The sequence below is a fragment of the Berghia stephanieae genome, chromosome 3 (assembly GCF_034508935.2).
Source record: "Berghia stephanieae isolate SIO BIC M18660-M18661 chromosome 3, UCSD_Bste_1.3, whole genome shotgun sequence".
NCBI classification, from domain to species: domain Eukaryota; kingdom Metazoa; phylum Mollusca; class Gastropoda; order Nudibranchia; family Aeolidiidae; genus Berghia; species Berghia stephanieae.
This window is the reverse complement of record NC_088362.1, coordinates 31,250,166-31,273,558: the sequence shown is the minus strand read 5'-3', so window position 1 is coordinate 31,273,558 and position 23,393 is coordinate 31,250,166. Positions and strand designations below refer to the sequence as shown.

Genomic DNA, 23,393 nt, shown 5'->3' with positions numbered 1-23,393 from the left:
GATGCAACAGAGACAAAGATGGGCCAAGCTGGTAAAGGAGACCTAGGTGAAAATTATGAGGTGGAAATCTTTAAAAGATGAGGTGAGAAGCATTGATGTTGATTTGATGATGATGATGATGATGATGATGATGGTGATGATGCTTATGCTGATGATGAGGAGGGAGGATCGTGATGATGATGATGTTGATGATGAAGTTGATGATGATGATGATGATGATGATGATGATGATGATGATGATGATGATGATGGTGATGCTGATGATGACGATGATGAAGAAGACAATAATAATGGTGATTAACCAAACCCAACTTACTTTTGTTGTGAAGTGAGTCTGAATCCCACACTAGACTGTTTGCCAAGTCCAGTGGCCTCAATGAGAACAGTGTCATCTACCGGTGGTTCTGTTGCTGTAAAACGTAGCGGGAATTTCCACAAACCTCCTGTGGCAGCTCTCACCAACAAATGAACTGGGTGACTGGCGAGAGAGATGAATAGTTATAAAATACACATACGAACTTAAATATAATTAGTGTATAATTATAAATATAATTATTCCACTCATATCTAAGGTTTTCACAAAGAGTCTATGAAACTAAATCCGCTCCTATTCTATACATTACAAGTCTCCTTTTAGGCTCAATTGCATAGTACAAAAGATTTATGATACATTTAGAGTCTTTAATGATAGGCTTTATTGAACATTTCATACATACTACTACCATCTAAACATTCCAATCCATCATTTTTTTATATCTTTAAAATCTATTAATAACTTCATTTAATTATTCCTTTGTTTTTTAAAAATATTTACCCATTAACCTATCAATATTCAAAGTCTAGTCTTTTCTTATTTATAAATTTTTAAACTTAATTAAATTATATCCTTTCGCAACCCATAAGATCCCGTCGCCTAGGCATTCCATAGATAATCCATCAAACAGGATGTCTGATGTCAACAGGAATCACCCATGTTATCCAAATGAGCAAATTGGGGGTTATTAATCTTGTCCAAGGAAAAAAAAAACGAAAATGCCTGAAGCAGGGCTCAAACCTGGGACTTTCCAGATGACAGTGTAATGTCTTAACCACTCGTCCATAAAAATACATACATAAATGAATACATGTGACCAACGTTTGGATCATAAAAATATACTTCTATGTATTTCAACTCACTCCAAAGTTTTGCATGGCGTGAATCGGACATTGAACAGCAACGTCACAAGACCAGTCGTTGGATCTCTGTAATGTCGCATGATGTTCATGGTCAGGGAGTTCTCGATGACCTCTTGGGACTCATCACTGTTGTAAGATAGCTCAAAGGAAAATTCCTCAGCTGTTGCCATGGCTGCAGAAAGGGTAAAAATAAAAATAATAAAAAGTTTATTATTGTGAAAACAAAAATATAATTCAATTGACATAAAATGAAAAAATAGAAAATTCTTTTTGAAAAGGATAAAAAAAAAAGAAGATAGAATGGGGTGCTGTCTGTGTGATATATTTTTGATTTTCAAATTCTTTGTAAGGGGTTGAACAGTAGGTTTCGACACTTTTAAGAAATTTCAACGGCAGACCGGGTAAAAGAAAGACCATGAGATTGTCAAATGTAAATCTAACAAAACTAAATTGCATGCAATTGACCCATAAATTGGAGAAAAGGAGATGGGAATGAGCTGATATATATATATATATATATATATATATATATATATATATATATATATATATATATATATATATATATATATATATATATATATATATATATATACACAGGATAAAGATGGAACCCAGGTGGGGTTTGCAAGTGTCTGACAAAGTATGGCATATAATGATCTTTTGGAAGAGATGTGCACTTATTTGCAGGTCTGATAACACAAAAATTTCCTTATGGGCTCATTATTGTAATGGAAATCTAAAAAAAAAAATGATGCAAAATATTGTCCATACAACAATGTTAAACTAGGCCCATAAGTGGTTTCGGATATCAGATCTGCATATAGGTATGCTTCGATTGGAAGAAATTAGAAAATACTATTGTAAAGTATATTTAAAAGTTATGAATCTGATATAATTTCACATCGTTGTGCTTCTAATTTCTTATTTGTACAATGGAAATACTCTCAGTATAATTAAATGTGTATAAAATTAATTCATAATTATTGGACGAATGGGTTCACTAGTCAGAAGTGACCTTCCTGATTTAAAGTGCCAGTTCTTTTTTATTTTTCCCTTTAAATTAATTCGATGTAGGTAATTAACAAAACACAAACACCACAAAACAATGACTTTTTATATTGTGAAAATATAGGCAATAGTAAGACTTATAAAAAGCAATAAATAACATTCGTCAAATAGAAAGAAAGCTTTAATTCAATCAATGAAGATAGCATGATGTGGACGTTTCAGGTTTCCCCTTTGCCAACAAAACACAAAACAAAAACACAAACAGATGAATCTTCTTCTTCAGCATTTCATCCGTCATGTTTTGTTGATAAAGGGGCAATCCAAAACGTCCACATTATCTGTCTTTGGTTGATTACATTAAATCTTACATTCCATTTGACTGGTGTTATTTATTTTTTCGAGCTTCGAGCACAAACCACTTGCTTTATAAAAAGCGTGAAGTTAAGATACATAAACGGATGATAAATCACCAGACTTATATTCTGACACAGAGCTTACAATCAACCATAACATGGTTTAAATATCCAAAACACAAAGAAATAAACAAACAAACAAAAATGAAAATTGGTATCAATCAAACAATGTGACAATTCTTCCCTAGGCTGGTGAGTACCCGCTGGATTCTAGTACTCTCTTAGGATAAGCCAAAAAAAAGCCTGCAAGAATCCGTTGCTCATGGGAAGTAACGACTTATTATATAGATACAATTCAGTCACCCAGATCCAGCGTGTTGTAATGGATAATGTGCTGGATTTCAGCATGCTAGAATCTGAGTGTGCTGAAATCCGTTGCTCATGAGAAGTAACGACTTATTATATAGATACAATTCGTCACCCAGATCTAGCGTGCTGTAATGGACAATGTGCTGGATTTCAGCATGCCAGAATCCGAGTGTGCTGAAATCCGTTGCTCATGGGAAGTAACGACTTATTATATAGATACAATTTGGTCACCCAGATCCAGCGTTGCTGTAATGCAAAATGTGCTGGATTTCATCATGCTAGAATCCAGCGAATACTGTATATCATTTTAAAATTTGACTTCCAACTTAATTCTTTTTTTTAAAAATATGACAAGGAGGGAAGTGAAATGTAAAACAAACAAAAAACCCCCAAAAAACAAAGAAACAATAAAAAACAAAGAGGAAGAAACCAGAACGTAAAACAATCTTAATATTGAACAACAAACAATAATCTAAATAAATGAATTCATGATTAAAAACTTACTTTAAAATTTTAAAAAATATTTTTAAAATGTGAACAAATGAACTTAGTTTATTCATATCGGCAGTGGAAAAAAAATATCTTTGACCAAAATACAACCTTGTAACTTGCAAAGTAAAGTAGAATTTTTTAAAAATTTAAAAAAAAAAAAAAAATTACAAAAAGACAAATATTTGTTGAACATTATCATACAGTGACTTTATTATCCTCTCTTCTCAAAGTGATTTTATTATACTTTATGATTTTATACCTTTAAATCCAGTGCTGCTCAATATAATAATGTAGCAAATCAACTTACAATATTTAAATAAGAGCTAGAGCTCTAGATATAAACGTGTTGCTTTCTAATAGACTGTATGTTAGAAAGGACCCTCCCCCCCCCACTATGAGCTTAGATACAGGGCATTAAATGAGCTCAAAGTACTTCGCAAAGGGGACCAAGCGAACAGTGGCACTTAACTTGTAGGGCAAGACATGTCGTGCGGCACGGTTACATTTATTTTTTTTTTTTGGATAGAGATGCACTGTTACCAACCAGGTGCTCATTCTACACCTGAGTGTGGTGAAAAAATGTGAGTAAAGTCTTTTCCCAGGACTAAACTTTGCATCTCTCACAGTGGGACTTGAACCAAGAACCTACAGGTAACAATGCAATTGTCACATCGCAAGACTACAATGCTACACATTTGATTCAATTCATTCACAAACCATTCTGCAACAGTCATCACAGACAGTTGTCTTCAAATACTGCCTCCTTTTTTTCATTCATCTTAAAGCAAATATCTTTTATCCATCCCCAAAATTAGTTGTAACCCAAACTGTATCAAATGAATATTATAAATAATAAATTACCCCTCCTCCCTCTCTTACCCTCCGTAACATTTTGACACAAGACACCTCATTGAATATAAAACAAACAAAACAACAGGCTTTATATTCGCTTTGAGTAAATGTCACGAAACAATGGATTGATTAAAATACCAAACAGGAAGCAGACATGTCATTTCTTTTTGTTAAATATGCCTGCCATTAGATACACAAAGCAACTTCCCTCAGTCCCCCCCCCCCCCCCCCCCAATGGTAAACTGTCCCCCAATGGTAAACTGTTTTTGTCACATTCAGAATACTTATACTTAAAGCAACTTTTTATATATGAAGAGTGATTTTCCAAAACTCCCAAACTCCGTTTTTCCCATTTTGAGATATTGAAGATTATTTTCCAAAAAATCTCTCATTCGGTCTATTATTTTATCATATCTTAACTTCAAATTGACAAAAATCTAAAGAAATTCTTGTTCCAGTTGATGCTTAAAATAAAATTTACATTTCAATTTATCTCTTGGATGGAAAACTCAAAAAGTAGAAAAATCGACTTAACAAGTTTTGGAAACCCAGCCTTATATATATATATATATATATATTATATATATATATATATATATATATATATATATATATATATATATATATATATATATATATATATATATATATATATATATATATATATATATATATAATATAGATTATAAAAACAAAAACCATTAAATAAAAGTGCTCAACCTTTTTGATAAAAGGAGCTATTTATAAAACATTTTAAGTATAATTATGATCAACTTCTACAATTTTGTTTCAAGTGCTAGCTCTCATCAGGAAGTGATGAGAGCTAACGCTTGAAATAATATTGTAGAAGGTGATTATAATTATATTTATATATCTTAAAAAGAGCACTTAAGTCACCCAGATGTAATAATACTCTTAACAGGTGGTAGGCCACATGTAACCTCCAATATCTGTGGATTTTGTCTGTCTCTGAACATGTACAAAAGTACCAAAAAATGTGACAAAGACCTCTACGGATATGAAAATAGAGTCTTACTGTTTCCAACAACAACTCCGTCTGGGATTTGAGGTTTTTTGTCCTTGGGAGTCTTAGCCCTTGTTGCCATGGTGCTGACCCCAGATGCCCCTGGCACGGCTCCAGCCAGCGTGACCTCTAACCTTTGCTCCACCATATCACGCGCTTGACAAGTGATGCTGGCAGCTTGATGTTCCTTCATTGGGCTGGACTCTGGGACTCCTTTGATGGGGAACAACCAGCGGATTTCATTGAGGCCTGTAGCGGTCACTGACAGTTTGTGACTGAAGAGAGAGAGAGAGAGAAAGAAGTGCGGAAAATAATAAAACAAAAATTTATAAATGACATCATTGAATTCTTTAGAACATGTGATCCAACATCTCCAAATGGTGTTATGTCGAATTGATACGGCTATGTGGTCTTGTGGTATGACATTTGCTTTTGGATCGGAAGGTCCTGGGTTCGAGCCTCACTCAGCGCATAGTTGAGTCCTTGGAAAAGGCTCTTTACTGACATTCTCTCATCATACTCAGGTACAAAATGAGTACCTGGCCATTAACAGCGTTGTCTCTGTTGGAAAAATTTGTAATATCGCCCCAGAGGCATCATGTCTCATTCTACATGTTACGTGATGCTGTTGGTCAGGGACCCTTTGTAAGGCGCTTTGAACATGTTTAGTGGGTATTGCGCTTTATAAAAGCTCACGTTTTTTGTTTTTTTTTAAAATGTCAACAAAGTCACACCACATCTCATAAAAAAAAAATTTCAACAGAGCAGATTACGCTACATACAACAGCTGATGTCACAGTCATGTGAGATCATGTGACCACATAGCCTTGGGATAATCTGGGTAATGTAAATGGTGCTGCTCGAAGCTTGAAGAAATAAATAACAATGTGAAATTGAATGTAAGCTTCAATTTAATATACGAAAACAGATAAAATGAACGTTTTGGGTTTTCCCTTAATCAACAAACAGGATGAATGAAACAATACAGACGAATGAGATCTCATTGTAGTGTTTCATTCATCCTGTTTTGTTGATAAATGGAAAACCCGAAACGTTCATTTTATCTGTTTTCGTATATTAAATTGAAGCTTACATTCAATTTCACTTTGTTATTTATTGGGATAATCTGGAGCATGGTGTGTTAGTGTCACGTGATCGATCAGACCCAACAACCTGAGAACATTAAACAAGTCAACACTTACCCAAGAGCATCCTGTGGCACGTACGGCCACTGCTGTCCATTCTCAGGCTTGACCACCACAGTGCACATCGCCTGGTAGTTGACCATCTCACTGGGAGCAAAACTGATGGGGATCTCCAGCGTGGACTTGGGGCCAACCCTGATTCCAGAGTCGTGTTTGAGGAGAAGCTTGAAGGGCACTTCAGGTGGGCCTAATGCCGTCTGGCTACCCATTGGAGCGTCTGTGTCTGTTGAAAATACATAAAATTAAACAAATAAATAGAAAAAACAAAACAAAACAAAAGCAAATACAATAAATAAATGAAAAATAATAAATAAATAATTAATTAATATATTCTATAAAATACATAAACAATAAATGATCATTGATTGCCAAAAAATTATTTTTTTGTGTGCATTGCTTCATTTTTAACTCCCAGATTTAAAATTTTAAAAAATAATAATAATAAAAACAACGGTGTTAATAAAATCACTTCTAAAACTTTTTTCTAAACCTGGTGTGTTGATTAACTAAAAATGATTGCAAGACATGGAAAAGAGAAGGAATGAACAACAAAAAAGGAGGACAAGTTAGGGAAAGAAGAACAAGTAAGCAAATGTTTATTCTCAGAAATGACTACGAGACAAAATTAAAATCTAGGGTATTAAAGCAAGGCATGGAAACTTCCTAAGTTTATCATACAGCATCATAAGTAATTGGCATCTCACCAAATGTAAAAAAAATCATCGAAATATTTGACTTGATATCAAGATTTTTAACAAACTTTACAAAGTTTGGTCAAGCCACGTCTTAAGTCAGGGCTGACACACAAGTGTGAAAAATAAAATCGAAATATTTGAATTAATATCAAAACTAAAAACAGAACCTTTTATACACATATGAACTCTTCCCCGCCGCCTTTCTAAAAAAACGACCCCCCCCCCCCCCAAAAAAAAATAAATAAATAAAAAGCAACAAAAAACTTCCCCACCCAAAACAAAACAATAATCAGAGCCCGTGGGCACAACATATGATAAAGTAAATTACCCGTAAGAATGACATTAGCCAGAATGGGAATGTCTGTCGGATTCCTGAATGGGATGATGAGGGTTGTGTTGGAGCCTGCAGCTGTGTAAACACACACTGGGTCTTTGGGTCGAGGAAGTAGGCCGGTTCCTGAGGCTACAAACACCCATTCTCCTAACTGGAAGTTATGGAATGGAAACAAGGATAAAATCGTCTTAAAAAATAAAATAGTCTGAAATAAAAGTCTTTAAAAATAAAATAGTCTGAAATAAAAGTCGTAAAAATATAATAGTCTGAAATAAAAAGAGTCTTTAAAAATAAAATAGCCTGAAATAAAAGTCTTAAAAATAAAATAGTCTGAAATCAAACAATCTTTAAAAATAAAATAGTCTGAAATAAAACACGACTCTCTGGCTCAAATCTGTATCATGTCGGGGTAAAACAGATGCAAAAAGTGAATTTAAAGATTAAAAAAATAATGTAAAATTTCAGGGTCTCTTCACTTAAAGAGATGACACTTTTTAAAAATATAAGATAAAACAGAAAAACTTAACTATATCATATTTTTTACTCCAAATCACAACCACCGTAACATAGCAATCATATAGGGCTATGTGGTCTTGTGGTATGACATTCGCTTTCAGATTGGAAGGTCCTGGGTTTGAGCCTTGCTCGGCGCATAGTTGAGTCCTTGAAAAAGGCTCTTTACTCACATTCTCTCACCGTACTCAGGTGAAAAATGAGTATCTAGCCGTTAAAAGCGCTGTCTCTGTCCGAAAAATTGTAAAATCGCCTAACAGGCGTCATGTACCATCCTAAATCTTAAGTGTTGCTGTTGGCCAGGGACCCCTTGTACAGCGCTTTGAGCACGTTAGTGGATATTGCGCTATATAAAATCTCAATTTATTTAAAAATTTTTTTTATGTAGGTCATTGGTTTTGATATTTGAAATTCAAATCAACACTTTCAACTAAAAGACATACTTGTTCACTCATGAAGATGATCTTTGCCAAGTGATCAGCCTCTCCGAGACTGGATGGCATAAACTTGAGAGGCACCTCCACCATGGAGTGGGGTCGCAAGATGATGGGCCGTTCGTTGTCTCTGTCCAGGGAAAAGTTGTTGGTGTTGGAGATGGTGGGAAGAAGCTCCAGAGTCTCGTCTGTCGGATTCTTCAGGGTGATCGATTGCTTGGTCCATCTGGGGGTTGGACAAAAAGGCTTTCATTGCTTTAAAAAAAATAACAATGTGAAATTGAATTTAACCTTTAATTTAATATACAAAAACATAAAATGGACGTTGTAGTGTTTCATTCATCCTGCTTTGTTGATAAAGGGGAAATCCGAAACGTCCATTTTATCTTTTTTCGTAATTAAAGTTTACATTCAATTTCACATTGTTATTTATTTCTTCGAGCTTCGAGCAGCTACATTACAATGTTTTTGGATTTTTAATGAAATGATTAATCTCTTTCTTATTTCATTGCACTATTACCGGCCAACAAACACGCTTAAATAGCAAAATTGACTCCTCTCCTTGCTAACTATAAAGTGCCTAGAGCTCAAATGGCATGAGACGTTGGTGCTATATAAGTAAGTGTACAATATTATTATTATCATCATCATCATCATCATCATCATCCATCATCAACGACAACAATAATGAAAACAAGAACAATAACATTACCATTCTGATTAGTTTCAACAGTATCATTTAAAATGCCTAAAGAACAACGCCACACAATATCTCACAGCCCCAATTACTTTTGACAAGGCTAAGAAAAGCAGGTTTCAATCCTTACCCAGCATGCATAGCAAACAGACTCACCTTCCAAGCTCACACTCCATGTGTGGGAGGGTCGTCGGTGGTGGCGATTCCGCCTGCAGGACCAGGTCATACCAGAATTCTCCTACCTCTTCATTGAAGAAAATCAAACTGAATAGGATTAGAAAAAACAAAACAAAAACAAAATAAAATTTAATATACTTTAATTCAAATTCTTCAACTCTCTCGTCTTCTCATGAATAGGTATTTAACTATCTACAGCAAAATCGTCACATTTGTTACGACACAATATACATTTTTTTTCTTATTCAGAGTATATCACAATGATCTTTGTTTAATTAATAAGAACATAAAGTTGTTTTGTAGAGAGATTGTTTGAGTTTTAAAAAATCAATTTTTCTGCTGGGTAAGCCTACTATTTTGGGAAAATACTGAAAATGGTAGGTAAGGAGAGAGTTAAACAAACTTGTTCCATTTTCATTCATATTGGAATGTGATAGAGTTAATGTTCTGTAAGAAAGGAAAATAAGATTCATAATCATTTATTATAATCATGATTTCTACCAGTGAACAAAACTCACAAAATAAAAATAAAAAATCATTAAAACTACAAGCCACAAAACTGAGATATCAGTCGCGTGTGGAAAGGTCTTTGTCATTATTCTTTGTCCACCAATCAAGGGGTGAACTTGGTAGATGCATTCACTCAATATTGAAAAAAACATTTAATTTGTGTTAAGTACGTATTTTATTGAGTAGAATAAAAGACTTTGATAAAGTTCATAAATCTAGAATGTCTTAATTCTGAAAATTTTAACTTTTAAGGCATTTTCTGGCAATCACTTCACACTGAACTAATAACCAGATTGATGGTGTGGGTCACCTATTATCTCAAACAAACAAGCCATACCTTCCGCGTGATTTTCCAACTTGAGCAGGAGCATACGTCAAAGTGTAGACATCTTTTTCACCAGGAGGCAGACAAATGCTTGATGGGCCACTGAGGTCACGACCTGTGATGCTAGCACTCAGCGTGATGTCCTTGGGAGTTGGGTTTCTCACTATCACTTCCAGGACTGTCTTTTTCTACATCACAATAATTGATAACGATAGAGATCAGAAAACACTCTGCTTACTGACCATATTACAAATTTTCCCCAGAACCACATCTCCACCCAACATAAAAATTGATTTTTTACAACTCTAACTCAAAAAGAATAAGTACAAGCGACATACAACACAGCAAGTTAAGTTCTCATAACTTTAAAAAAAAAAACCCCAAAAAACTTCAAATTTTGTGATTACAGGCCATATTTAATTAAAAGGTAAACCTTAAAAAAATAAAAAAATAATGAGATGAAATAAAGCTTATGAGAAATGAAATAAAAAGAAAAACAAAACAAAACATAAACATACCAAATCAACGTAGTATTATGTCAGAAGTAAATTGTGAAGTAAAATTGATTTCAAAGAAGTAATGAGAATTATAAAAAATTAAGTTTTCTGATGTATTAAAACCAAAGAAAGCATAACTCAAATTTTATTGCACAACAATCAAACAATCAAACCAGTTATCCTTTCTCAATACATGTCCAATCCAGTTCCATCTCTTCTTCTTTATCATTGCAATGGCCTTCTCTGTTCCCACCAATTCCACCACTTTCTCTGTTGTTATACACGCTGTTGCCATCTTGTTCTTAATATTCTTCTGAGACATTTGTTTCAGAAAGTCTCTCCTCTTCTTTCATCTTATCTGTTCAATTTCCATGTTTTGCAGCTAACAATATCTAATTGTGTGCTTTTTAAATCCCATTTTAAGCATTATCAAGTTCACCCTCAACATATTACAGTTTTGAAATGAAAGCGGTCTCATTTAGCAATACATACCTGGCACGCACAGACTACATGCATTGTTCTCTCTGGTGCTGGTGGCTTGACGTTCACCTCCAGGGCATACCACATCCTGTAGCCGTGGTACTCCTTGCTGCCGTCTTCCACAGGCAGCTCTTCTCCATCACTGTCCATTTCTCTGTTATACCAAAGAAAAAAAAAAGAAAAAGAAAATAGACTTTTTATATAGCGTGATATCCACTAAACATACACACAGCGCTTTACAAGGGGTCCCTGGCCAACAGCAACACGTAACATGTAGGATGGGACATGATGCCTGTTTGGAGATATTGCAATTTTTTCCGACAGAGACAACACTGTTAACGGCCAGGTACTCATTTTACACCTGAGTGTGGAGAGAGAATGTGAGTAAAAAGCCTTTTCCAAGGACCAAACTATGTGCCGAGCAAGGCTCGACCCCAGGACCTTCCGATCTGAAAGAGAGTGTCATACCACTAGACCACATAGCTGCACAAAGGTAAAGATGATAAAACAAAAAGTTGAAAATATTTTTGAAAGCCTTGAAAACAGACCAAAAAATGCAAGACAAAACAAAACTAAACACTACAGACAAATGTTTCATTCATTCTGTTTTATTGATAAAGGAGAAACCCGAAACATCCAGTATCTGTCTTTGTCTAATAAATTGAAGCTTACAATTCCATCCTTATCATTATTTTTTTCCCTTCGAGCTTCAAGCAGCAACATTTTCATCATGCATGATACCAAACACCAATTTTTCAAGTAAGATATATCATAACTATTTCTTTTTCGTGAACTGTTTTCCACTCCTTCTCCCACTCTCCCTTCACGTTTCATAGATCAAGGGAATAAAACAAATATTAACAATTCACCTGACAGGGTTTTCCCCGGCAATGAATGCAACAACTCCCTTGAACTTTCCTCGTCTGGTAGGGGTGATAACTATGTTGTAACTTCCAGTCTGCTTGGCAAACACGGTGATGGATTGCTGGCCGGTGACAAATGGAAGATCTGACTCCACCTGAAAATATAGTATATGTATATGTATATTGAGGGAAGCGTGGCTCAGCGGTAGGGTCTTTGCTTCATACCCAAAAGGTACTGAGTTTGATCACCCGCCGCTGCGCTGTGTGGTCTTGAGCAAATCACCTCGCCCTAGCTCAATTTGCGGCGCTGCACTGCAGCTGATGCCTGGGTTATTCCAGTCTTCCCTTGGATTAGACTCTAGAGACAAATTTCCCCTATGGGATGAATGAAGGGAAATTCCTTTATGAATGATCCAGAGGTCCCAATAGCACAGTTGGAAGAGCTCTCGCTTTACATGCAAAGGGACAGAGACCAATTCCAGGTGAAGTCGAAATTTGTCTAAGATCCCATCCCCTGTCTACCCAGCTGTGATTGGGTAGCTGGGTTTGTTATATCTGGCAGGAAGTATTTTGTGATAAACTAGCATCCTATCCAAAGGGTAGCAAGAAATTGCTATTGTCCATTCATGCTACAGAAACCAGGATAAACTCTGGCTCATTGGGCCTTATGGTTCTGAAGGACAACTTTAACAAATTAAATGCATGATTGATCTTGACGAATTTTATAGGAGATTATGATAAACATTTTCATCAAGCATAGTTGAGTCCTTGGAAAAGGCTCTTTACTCACATTCTCTCACAGTACTCAGGTGTAAAATGAGTACTTAGCCATTAACAGCATTGTCTCTGTCCGAAAAAAATTATAATATCGCCTAACAGGTGTCATGTTCCGTCCTACATGTTAAGTGTTGCTGTTGGCCTGGAACCCCTTGTAAAGCACTTTGAGCATGTTTAGTGGATATTGCGCTATATATAAAAGCTCAAAAAGTTTTTATCAGTGCAGACCCGTGAGGAGGTCAGGTAGGCGTTAGGAAAATCAAAAAGTGTCTGGGCCACTGAAAAGCTTATCACCATTCATTAAATAAAATATTATATAGCTCAATATGCTCTAAACTGGCTCAGAGCGCTTTACAAGGGGTCCCTGGCCAACAGCTACACGTAACATTTAGAATGGGACATGACGCCTGTTAGGTAATATTACAATTTTTTGGATAATGACAACGAACATTTAGAACGGGACATGAGGCCTGTTAGGTGATCTTACAATTTTTTGGACAAAGACAACGCTGTCAACAGCCACATACCCATTTTACATCTGAGTACAGTGAGAGAATGTAAGTAAAGAGCCCTCTCCAAGGCTCAAATCCAGGACCTCCCGATCCGAAAGCGAGTGTCATACCACAAGACCACATAGCCGGACATTAAAATCATAATGGAATGCAATATATGATTACATTGAAATCTAATGGCTCTTATGCACTTTTATCTTTTTATCCAGTCGCGGAATTATTAGGTAAGGTAAATGTTAACATCTACTTACTTTGTATGTGAGTTTCTTCTTTGTTACATTTGGAACTTTGACAGCATGGATAAGGCTGATGAAATAAAGAGAACAATTTTAAAGATGATATTCAAGTCAGAAAGTGAAGCATATCAATGTTGTTTTTGTTTTGTTTTTAAGGGTTTCACGGCGTGTGTAACACATTTAGGTCATATCAGTGCCAGTAAAAAGGAAGAAAATTGGATAGTAAAAACCTTCTAGATGTACAATTAAAAGGACTTGAGAAAAAAGTAAGACAAAAGGGAATTGTTCAAATAGGGAACAGATGTAGATTCCAAGGGCATACTATCAGTGTACTTAGTTTGAAATCACCTAAAAGTTTCACCGAGACACCAGCATAAGATCCCACTAAGAAGAATACTCTCAAATCATATTGTGCTAAAAATAAAAAAAATATCAGTACATAACAGAGAGATCATTAACAAGGAAAAAAATTATCATCTCCCAAAACTATAACTATACATTCGAATGTTTCCCTCCTGCAAGGACTCCGGCCAGGGTCAGGACAAAACTAAGTAATCTCATTCCAAGACAAATACAGAAAGCAATTGGAGACAGATACAGGGGGGATAGGAGACACAGCAAGTACCTCCCTGCCCGCTATGGGAGGCCGGGAACCCCACACAGCAGCATTTTGAATAAATTAAGTGGTAAACTGTTCAAATTGGGAAATCCCAGCTTTGCAGGAAATCTTTAAAAATACCGATGAAATAAAGGTCCAATGTACTTGGACAGTTTTGTCACATGCCAAAATAAAACATTTTCATTGGATAGTTTTATCCAATATGTATAAACAAGATGCATCGATTATTTAAGAGTGATCTTGGTCTAAAATTTAATTAAAAAATAACCTAGTGTATTCTTGGAGTTCGATTATATGAGACAGAAATACAAGCATTCTAAAATTACAAAACTAGAAGAAATTGTATTTGCATAATCATTAATAATAACTACTGTTGAAAGCTGTATTGATAGATATGAGAATTATGCTTAATAATAAATATGAAAATAAAAAATAACCCCACAAAAACAAAAATCAACAAGAACAATAAAAAAAAAAAAAAAAAAAAATCACCCCCCCCCCCCAACAAAACGAAAAAAAAGAACCAACCCCACAAAAACAACAAAACTTTCAACTATGTATGCTTTTTAGTTTTCATTTATATATTTGTTTTAGCACTTAGTTTGAAAGGGCCAACTTAAGTACAAATGATAATTACATATAAGATAACATTTATAGAACAATTTTTAAATAATTCAAACCAGATTATTCTAAAAGATGACGAAATAGCCAAAATTTTTTCGTCATAACCAAAGAAAACCAAATTAAAAGAAAAATAATAGATTTGGTCACCATTCTCACCTAGATTTGGCTCCGCATTGGAGTTTAATTTGGTCCAAAGCCAATGGTTTTTGGCCCTTTCCTGTCAAATGGAAAACGTGGTCAGTCCCGTCATCTTTGTTGGTCAAAATCAGCTTGCCCTTCGATGACAATAAAAAATTAGAACTATAAGTTTTATCCTTCTATGTTTCAATGTATATTGTCACATGGTAGTGTACAATTTAAAAACTGTAATTTTTAAAAAAATGATGGTATTATTTAAATGAAAAATCAATGTAGAAAAATAAAAAAATACATTTTCCACTGCTCTTTTTTTGTTGTTTAACATTTTTATTTTGCTTTGGAATCACTGACTTTTAAGGCCAAATAGCCTACGAGTTCATTATTGAAGAATTTTTGCGCTACATGACAGTTTAAAATCATAATGGGCAATGTGAAAAATGTAATATTAATTATGATGATGATGTTGATGATGTTCTTCTGTTTCATGACATATTGAAAACTCATAACACGGCGTGTGGGTATTTCCATCAAAGATAATACTCAACAGTGTTTCATGAAATGTACTATCACGTTTGTTTTATATTTAGATCCCGTCTCACTTACTGTAATTTCTTTCTCCCTGAGTGGTTTGAAAACCAACGGATAATGAGTCGTCACGAAGGCCTTGGCCAGCAAGGTGCTTGGGCCTGAGAACCCATCACCGGAAATGGTTGCTTTCAGGGGCCAGTCATTGTTTGTTACATTCATCTGTTACCAGTCAAATGAAAACAATAGAATTAATATTTTTCTGTCACAGCTGTAGGGGTAAGACTAGAAAGATTCTAAATTAAATAACATTTAATATAAATTGAAATATATTGAATAATAGTCTTGGCTCAACTTCATTTTATAAAAATTATCAAATTCATGTTTTCCTGGTTCTTCTTAAACTAGAGCTTTTATATAGCGCAATATCCACTAAATGTGCTCAAAGCACTTTACAAAGGGTCCCTGACCAACAGCAACATGCAACATGTAGAACGACACATGATGCCTGTTAGGCGATATTACAATTTTTCTGATAAAGATAATGCTGTTGATGGCCAGGTACTCATTTTACACCTGAGTACGGTGAGAGAATTTGAGTAAAGAGTCTTTTCCAAGGACTCAACTATGCGCTGAGTGAGGCTCGAACCCAGGACCATCCAATCCGAAAGTGAATGTCATACCACAAGACCACATATTAAAAGTAATAAAATGGCCCATTTGGATCCATTGTCATTACTACCACTTCGTTTGCTGGTACCTGCCTACTTATAATTCTAAGAATTAATATTTTTCTTTTTAAAGGAAAAGAAAAGTTACTTTATACAGCTATAAAAATGACAAATTTGTCCCTGCAAAACATTCATATTTACTTTTAAAAGTTTTTGATTAATGTATTGCGTCATCAACAGAATCAACATGACATTTTCAACACATCCTATTGAATTAAATATGCCAATGTTGTTCTGTAGATAGAACAAAGATTCCTAATTCTACAAATTTTTCGAAGCGGTAGTGTAGTCTGATGATACAATTTACGAAAATAAAATGATTTGAATGAAAACAGAGGTGTACAAGTTGCTTTACTGTGAAATCATTTAAAAAAAATTATTTTCAATTGCAAAAGAGACCAAGAACACATTCAGAAATCTATCTCAAGGTCATGGTTAACCTTTTTACAAGTCATTCCCCTCCCCCCCCCCCCCCCCCCCTGAACAAAACAGAAAGTGGAAAATATCTAAAGGTGATACATTGGAAAATTCATTAATAAAACGTTAAAGAAATAATACCTTTATCTATATCAACTGGTCAATACAATAAAACTCAACAAGAACATGTATTACACATGAGTAAAATTCATAAGTTAAGTATTTTATATTGAAATAGGCTTTAAAAATCAATTTACTGTCATCTGAAAAAAAAACAAAACAACAACCCAAAAACACAAACAAACAAAAACAATCAACAACAAATACTAAAGAAAGAGATAATTAAAGAACACCAAAAAAAAAAGAAAAAAGAAAATCGAATTAAAAAAAAAAAAATTACAAAAAAATAAAAAAAGCAAGGAAATAAGACCCTTTCAAAAATAAACCATAAAAAAACAAAATGATGGACAAAAATTGAGATCTCACCATATGAAGAAAACAAAGCAAAAGACATTGACAAAACTGACAGGCGGTACGTACCACAGGAATGTTTTGAGTAACAGATTGGTGCACTGGTGCGTTGAATTCTAACTCAGCAGTGCTGCCCTCTGGGTTGACTGTACACTCTATGCGGTACACACGCATGTCGTCAATGGCACGCATAGTAATGGTGGCCGGGTAGTGGCCAGGCTCTTTGGCTTTGAAGCTGATTGGGAGCTCCACCATACCATCATCCAAATTGACATCTGAAACATTTTATTGATTATAAGAATGAGACAAATAAATAAAATAAATTAATAAAATTCCCTTTATTCAACCCATAGGGGAAATTTGTCTCTAAGGTCTATTCCAAGGAAAGCCTGGAATAACCCAGGTGTCAGCCGCAGTGCAGTGACGCAAATTGAGCTAGTGCGAGGTGGCTTGCTCAAGGTCACACAGCCCAGCGGCGAGTGATCTAACTCGGTATCTTTCAGGTATGAAGCAAAGACCGTACTGGTGAGCCACGCTGCTCCCTAACTAGTAGCAATGAAATAATTTAAACGGAACTAAAGACATTTTTCTCTTCATTTGACAATACAGAAGCTACTTTTAAGACAAATATTTTGGTCTATTTTATATGAAAATATGAAAGATAAAAAAAGTTTCCATTAAAAAAAAAAAAACTAATTGTCTTACATTTTCTTTTCTCTTATTTTTTTCTTCCTTGGTATGATATGAAATGAAGGTATTGATTATTGTATTGAAAAGGCGCCTTCAATTGTCGGTATATGGAATAGGCATAAATGTTTTAAATTATTATTATTATTATTATTATTATTATTATTATTATTATTAAATATTATAGTGTTTGTAATGATATCTGTCAACAAATTCAACAGACTAATGTGAAAATGCCTTAATAATTTTCTGATATAAAAACATCAAGTTGCAAATTACAACCAGATAAATTATAAGATACTTCCAAATTCACTCTTTTCCCTCCTCTTCCTCCTCCTTTTTCTCCTTTTTCTTCTTCTTCCTCCTCCTCCTCCTCCACCTCCTGTTTCTTCTTCTTCTTCTTCTTCTTCTTCTTCTTCTCCTTCTTCTTCACATAATCTCTACTGACTTTGTCAGACCTAACATTAACTCTTGATGTTAAATATAGCAAAATTGAATGGCCGGTACCTTTAGGCACTCTGGTTCCAGGAGGTAGACATTTGTTTTTGGAGTCCAGAGGGCTTGGCATGACTAACATGTCTGGGACTTTGAAGTATTCGGAGTCGACTTCTAGTCTGTATACATCGGAAACTGGACCATGGGACTGTGATAAAAAAAAATTTTAAAAGCATGATAATGGTAAGAAAATTGAAACGATGTTTTAGGGGGTAATGATAGCTCAGTTAGTAGAGAACTCGCTTCACATGCAAAGGGACAAGCTCGATCCTGGGTGCAGTCAAGATTTTTTCTGACCACCCCCCTCTCTGTCCATCCAGCAGTGAATGGGTAGCTGAGTCTGTTAGATTTGGTGGAAAGTAGTTGGCAATAGACTAGTGTCCTGTCCAAAGGATAGCAAACAATTACTATTGTCCGTTTCACGTTATAGAAACCAGGATAAACTCCGGCTCCATGGGCCGAATGGCTCTGAACGACTACTTAAAAAAAAAAAATTTATATTCTAACTATTAAACTTGTAATCACACAAATTTAAAACAGAGGAGAGGGGTGAATAATAAACAAATAAACATGGAAAACAAATAAAATAAAATAGAGTATAACTTCTATCATATCTACAGACGATAAATACATTATTTAAAAACCAGATAGAAGGCAAAGAATTATTTGGCATGTCCTATCTGTAAGTAATAAGATCCGGAAGATTCCTTCACATATATATATATGTGTGTGAGTGTGTGTGTGTGTGTGATTGGATGCGTGTGAGCTTTTTTTCGTATGTCCAAATCTGCAGTGTGTAATGTTTTTTACTGATGATCAATGTGAAGCACTTCGAAGCTTCGGCATAAGTGCTATATAAATGTACATTTATTATTATTATTATTATTATTATTATTATTATTATTATTATTATTACTATTATTACAGTAAAATTACTTTAAACCGAAAGAAGCTAAACCGAAAAATACCTTAAACCGCAAAGAATTTAATAAATTGTACTAGTTTCTTCATTATCTTTGTACTAATTCATACGATGAACCGAAATACTTCTAAGCAGGACTTTCTTTAAACCGAAACAACTTGAGAGCACCTTCCCTTTTTCTCTCTCTATTTTTCTTCAAAAATTCGGGAAGGAGGCCACACGTAATAATGCCCGGCGATATTAAACAAAGAGCGTAAGTATAAGATGAGGGTGATGGGTCTGGGGTAGGCAAATACTTCAATCACTGCCTAGGACTTCATATACTCTATAGCTGTCACTGATCACTGCACTTGGGCTTGGCCAACACCACAATCGCACAGATTGGAAAAGGAAGACAGCGGATGACTGGCAGGCGAAAAATGAGGAAAGAGGGGGAGTTGGGGCGTAGAATCACGCAAGCGAGATGTTCTCGCTCGTGTGTTGATGATTTGGAACTGACTGGATATTCAACACGACAATAAGGAGGGGGGTGGTAAACAACTTACCATTGACATGCCATTTCATTTCCACTTTGGTTAAATGTGTGTGTGTGAGGGAGGTTTGATGTAATTAGGCCTTTGAAACTAATGGCTTTTCAACAAAAGAGAGATGTGTAGTAGACAACTTAGCATTTACACGCCTTTTCATTTCTACTTCACTTCACCTCTGAGTAGCTGTGCATCATTCATTATCAATTATCGCACAAGAACTTTCGATCTTATTTTAGCTTTGCATTTTACTAAAAGATGTCTAAAAGAAAGCACTGTTCTTACACGTTGGAGTTTATAATCAAATACTATGTGAAGTCGATGAAAAAAAAGTTGATCAAGACGGAGATATGTAAAATACACGGCATCCCGAACTCAACTCTTTCAACAATTTTGATTTGAAAACGAACACCCCCAAAAATATTTTTTAAACACACAAAAAATAAAATAAAATAAGATAAAATAAATAAAAAATTTTTAAGGTTACGAAGACAGCATTTATTCAACAACTCCATTTAACGGGAAACCCATGATACGATTAAATTAGCAAATTCCTTAAATAGTTACTACTACTACCCTTGAAAAACATTGCAAAACGGAAACTTGCTTTAAACCAAAATGTCTTTAAACCGAAATGGTTTAGAAGGTCCCCAAAATTTCGGTTTAAAGTAATTCTACTGTATTATTATTATTATATTAACTGTTTGGTATTTTGTTAGTTTAAGAAGCTGTTATATTCATATTTATCTATTATTTTTTACAGTCCACAGAGCTTCTAGCAGCTTATGTATCACTTTTACCTTAGCCATAGTGACAGCAGCCTCTGGATTATTGGACAGAGATTTGATTGTCTTGGACGTGACGCTGCAACTCATCATTGTGCCGGTCACTTGCCTACGCTGGACCTCTTTGTCTGTCATTTTCTAAATGATGAGAGATGAAATTGTAATGAAATAGGGTGCAAAGGAAAATCAATTACAACATAGCAAAAGAAAACAAACAAGCCAAGGTCCCCCCTCCCCCCTAAGCTTTTTATAAAGCTAAATATCCACTTAACCCTCCCCTTACCAACTGTGGGAAAATTTTTTAATCCATTATGATGTAAACAACATTTTTCAAATTTAGATTCTCTTTCGTAATCACAAAATGACAGGAGATAAGAGGATAGGTGTACCTGTTGTGCCGCTATGATAAGGGCCCTCTCATTGATTAAATTGCAATGAGAAAGCATTATTTATTTATTTTTAATGGTATTACGGCGCTTGCAATAGATTAATGTCATATCAGAGCCAGTTAAAAGGAAGGAAATGGGGTAGTAATAAGTTCTAGAATTACAATTAAAGCACTCAAGAAAAGGTAAGACAAAGGGGAATTGGTTCAAATAGAAAACAGCTGTAGATTCCAAGAGCACACTATCAAAGTACAGGTCCCCACTTAGAGGAATACACTCAAATGTTTACAATTCATAAATAATATGTAAAAAAAAACATAATACAGTGCAAAACACAGAGATGATTTACAAGGAAAAAAATATCATCTCCCAAAACTAACTGTACGTTTGACTGTCTCCCTCTCAGCCAGGGTCAGGACAAAATCAAGAAATCTCATTCCAAGACAAAGACAGAAAGCAAGTTGGAAAACAGATATAGGGGGATAGAAGACACAGAGAAGGTATTAGATTTCAACAGTTTGGAACAACCCTTTCAGTCAGCCTACAAACATCAACACAGTACTGAAACGGCGCTTCTTAAAATCTTTAATGACTTGTTATGTAATGCTGATGCTAACAATATCAATGTATTATGCCTTTTAGATCTTTCAGCTGCCTTTGACACCAATGACCATGACATTTTGTTAAGAAGACTAGAAAATATGTTCGGCATAAAAGGAATTGCCCTTAAATGGTTTACATCATATTTACAGGATCGATGGCAGACTGTCGTGGTGAATGGTGTTCAGTCAGAACAAGTTTTACTAAATTTTGGAGTGCCACAAGGCTCTGTTCTTGGCCCTGTCCTTTTTACTGTATATATGCAGCCCCTTTCTAGTGTGATATCCAGATTCAATCTGAGTTATCATTTTTATGCAGATGATACGCAAATATATGATTCAGCACCCCTTAGTAATTTACAGTTCTTAATACAACGAATTACGAGCTGTTTTAATGAGATTAAATCTTGGATGTACCACAATAAGTTAAAATTAAATGATAGTAAAACTGAGATTTTAATGTGTGGAAGACCGAGTATCCTTAAACAGGCAAATAAATCACCAATTACTCTCGGAAATAGCACAATAGAATTTTCAAATAAAGCAAAAAACCTTGGCGTCATCATTGATAAAGATCTTTCCATGACAAGCCACGTGAATAACACCATACAATCTATGTACATAGAAATGAAAAAAATAAGCAAAATTCGTAATTTAATACCGAAGCATATAACAGAACTTTTAATTAATTCCCTGGTTTTATCTAAATTGGACTATTGTAACTCCCTTTGGGCGAATTTAGCTAAAGACAAAATTAGCAAACTTCAGGTTCCTCAAAATAACGCAGGCAGGCTCATTGTACGCAATAACAAAAAATACCCGTCAGCAACTCTTCTTCTCCGTGAGTTACATTGGCTTCCTGTTGAAAAAAGAGTTGCCTATAAGATTTGTACTGTTGTCTACAAATCCCTGAGCACGAACAGTCCCTCCTATATTAAAGACCTTCTAAACATATATGTCCCCAATAGAAACTTGAGGTCAAGCAATGACCAATCAATCCTTGTCAAACCTAAGCCATTGCGTAAAATAGGTGAACAGTCTTTTCAATTTTCGGCCCCCCATTTTTGGAACTCTCTCCCGTCACACGTGAGATGCTCGGATTCGTTGACAACGTTCAAATCTCGCTTAAAGTTTTATCTTTTTACGTCATAATGTTGCAATATTATTTTCATATTTTGTTGTTGTTAAATTGAATTCGTATCACGTTTCCTTCACACTTGTCTCACTGTAATATGTTTTGTTTTATATCACTGTAAAGCGCTTAGAGCCTGTGACAACGGGTTAAAGCGCTATATAAATGCCATTTATTATTATTATTATTATTATTTCTGTTAAAATAAATGACTGAAAATAAGAGGCGAGGAGTACGTACCTGTTGTGCCGCTATGATAAGGGCCCTCTCTTTCACCATGTTGGTGACAGGTATCAACAGTGTCTCCTTCAGCATCTGACCAGACTCGCACTTCCAGTAGATGATGTTGTCATCGCCACCGTACATGCCACGCCCACTCCCTGTTTGACAGACAATGATCTTTCTGTTACAAAATATTCTATGGCATTCTGTACCTATTGGGGGGAAAATCATTTTTAAAAAGCAACAAAAAAACCCAAAACAATAAAAAATATCAATAACCAAAAACCAAACACTAAACAAAACAAAAAAAAAAAACAAAACAAAACAAAAGACAAAAAATATAAAAACACAAAAACAAACATACAAGTTCGTTTTTTACATTCTACACAACCCCTTATATTCATTTCAGGAGTGAACTATTGGCATGTGCAGATAATGTAAGCGGCATGTTGGGAAAATATAAATATTTGTAAAAAAAAAGACCCAACTCCCCCCTTCCCCTCCCCCCCCCAACATCAAAGAAAAAAAATCATTAAAAAAAAACAAGCCAAAATAATCAACATCAAGAGAAACAAAAAACA

At 34.9% G+C, this 23,393-nt stretch overlaps 1 protein-coding gene across 6 annotated transcripts in view; it reads right to left on the bottom strand.

The window, feature by feature from the left end:
* Positions 1–23,393, bottom strand: part of LOC144967526 (cilia- and flagella-associated protein 47-like) — an 86,881-nt gene that overhangs the window by 3,614 nt on the left and 59,874 nt on the right. For all 6 annotated transcript variants that reach the window (XM_078904905.1, XM_078904907.1, XM_078904902.1 and 3 more), the window contains 17 exons: positions 22,831–22,970; positions 20,489–20,611; positions 18,252–18,387; positions 17,127–17,332; positions 15,517–15,660; positions 14,932–15,050; positions 13,548–13,602; positions 12,014–12,162; positions 11,157–11,298; positions 10,180–10,355; positions 9,312–9,419; positions 8,468–8,684; positions 7,506–7,662; positions 6,480–6,705; positions 5,290–5,552; positions 1,177–1,348; positions 317–478 (listed from right to left, as the gene is read on the bottom strand). In XM_078904905.1, the coding sequence (XP_078761031.1) occupies positions 317–478; positions 1,177–1,348; positions 5,290–5,552; positions 6,480–6,705; positions 7,506–7,662; positions 8,468–8,684; positions 9,312–9,419; positions 10,180–10,355; positions 11,157–11,298; positions 12,014–12,162; positions 13,548–13,602; positions 14,932–15,050; positions 15,517–15,660; positions 17,127–17,332; positions 18,252–18,387; positions 20,489–20,611; positions 22,831–22,970 (2,695 nt within the window). The remainder of the gene's footprint in view (positions 1–316; positions 479–1,176; positions 1,349–5,289; positions 5,553–6,479; positions 6,706–7,505; positions 7,663–8,467; positions 8,685–9,311; positions 9,420–10,179; positions 10,356–11,156; positions 11,299–12,013; positions 12,163–13,547; positions 13,603–14,931; positions 15,051–15,516; positions 15,661–17,126; positions 17,333–18,251; positions 18,388–20,488; positions 20,612–22,830; positions 22,971–23,393) is intronic.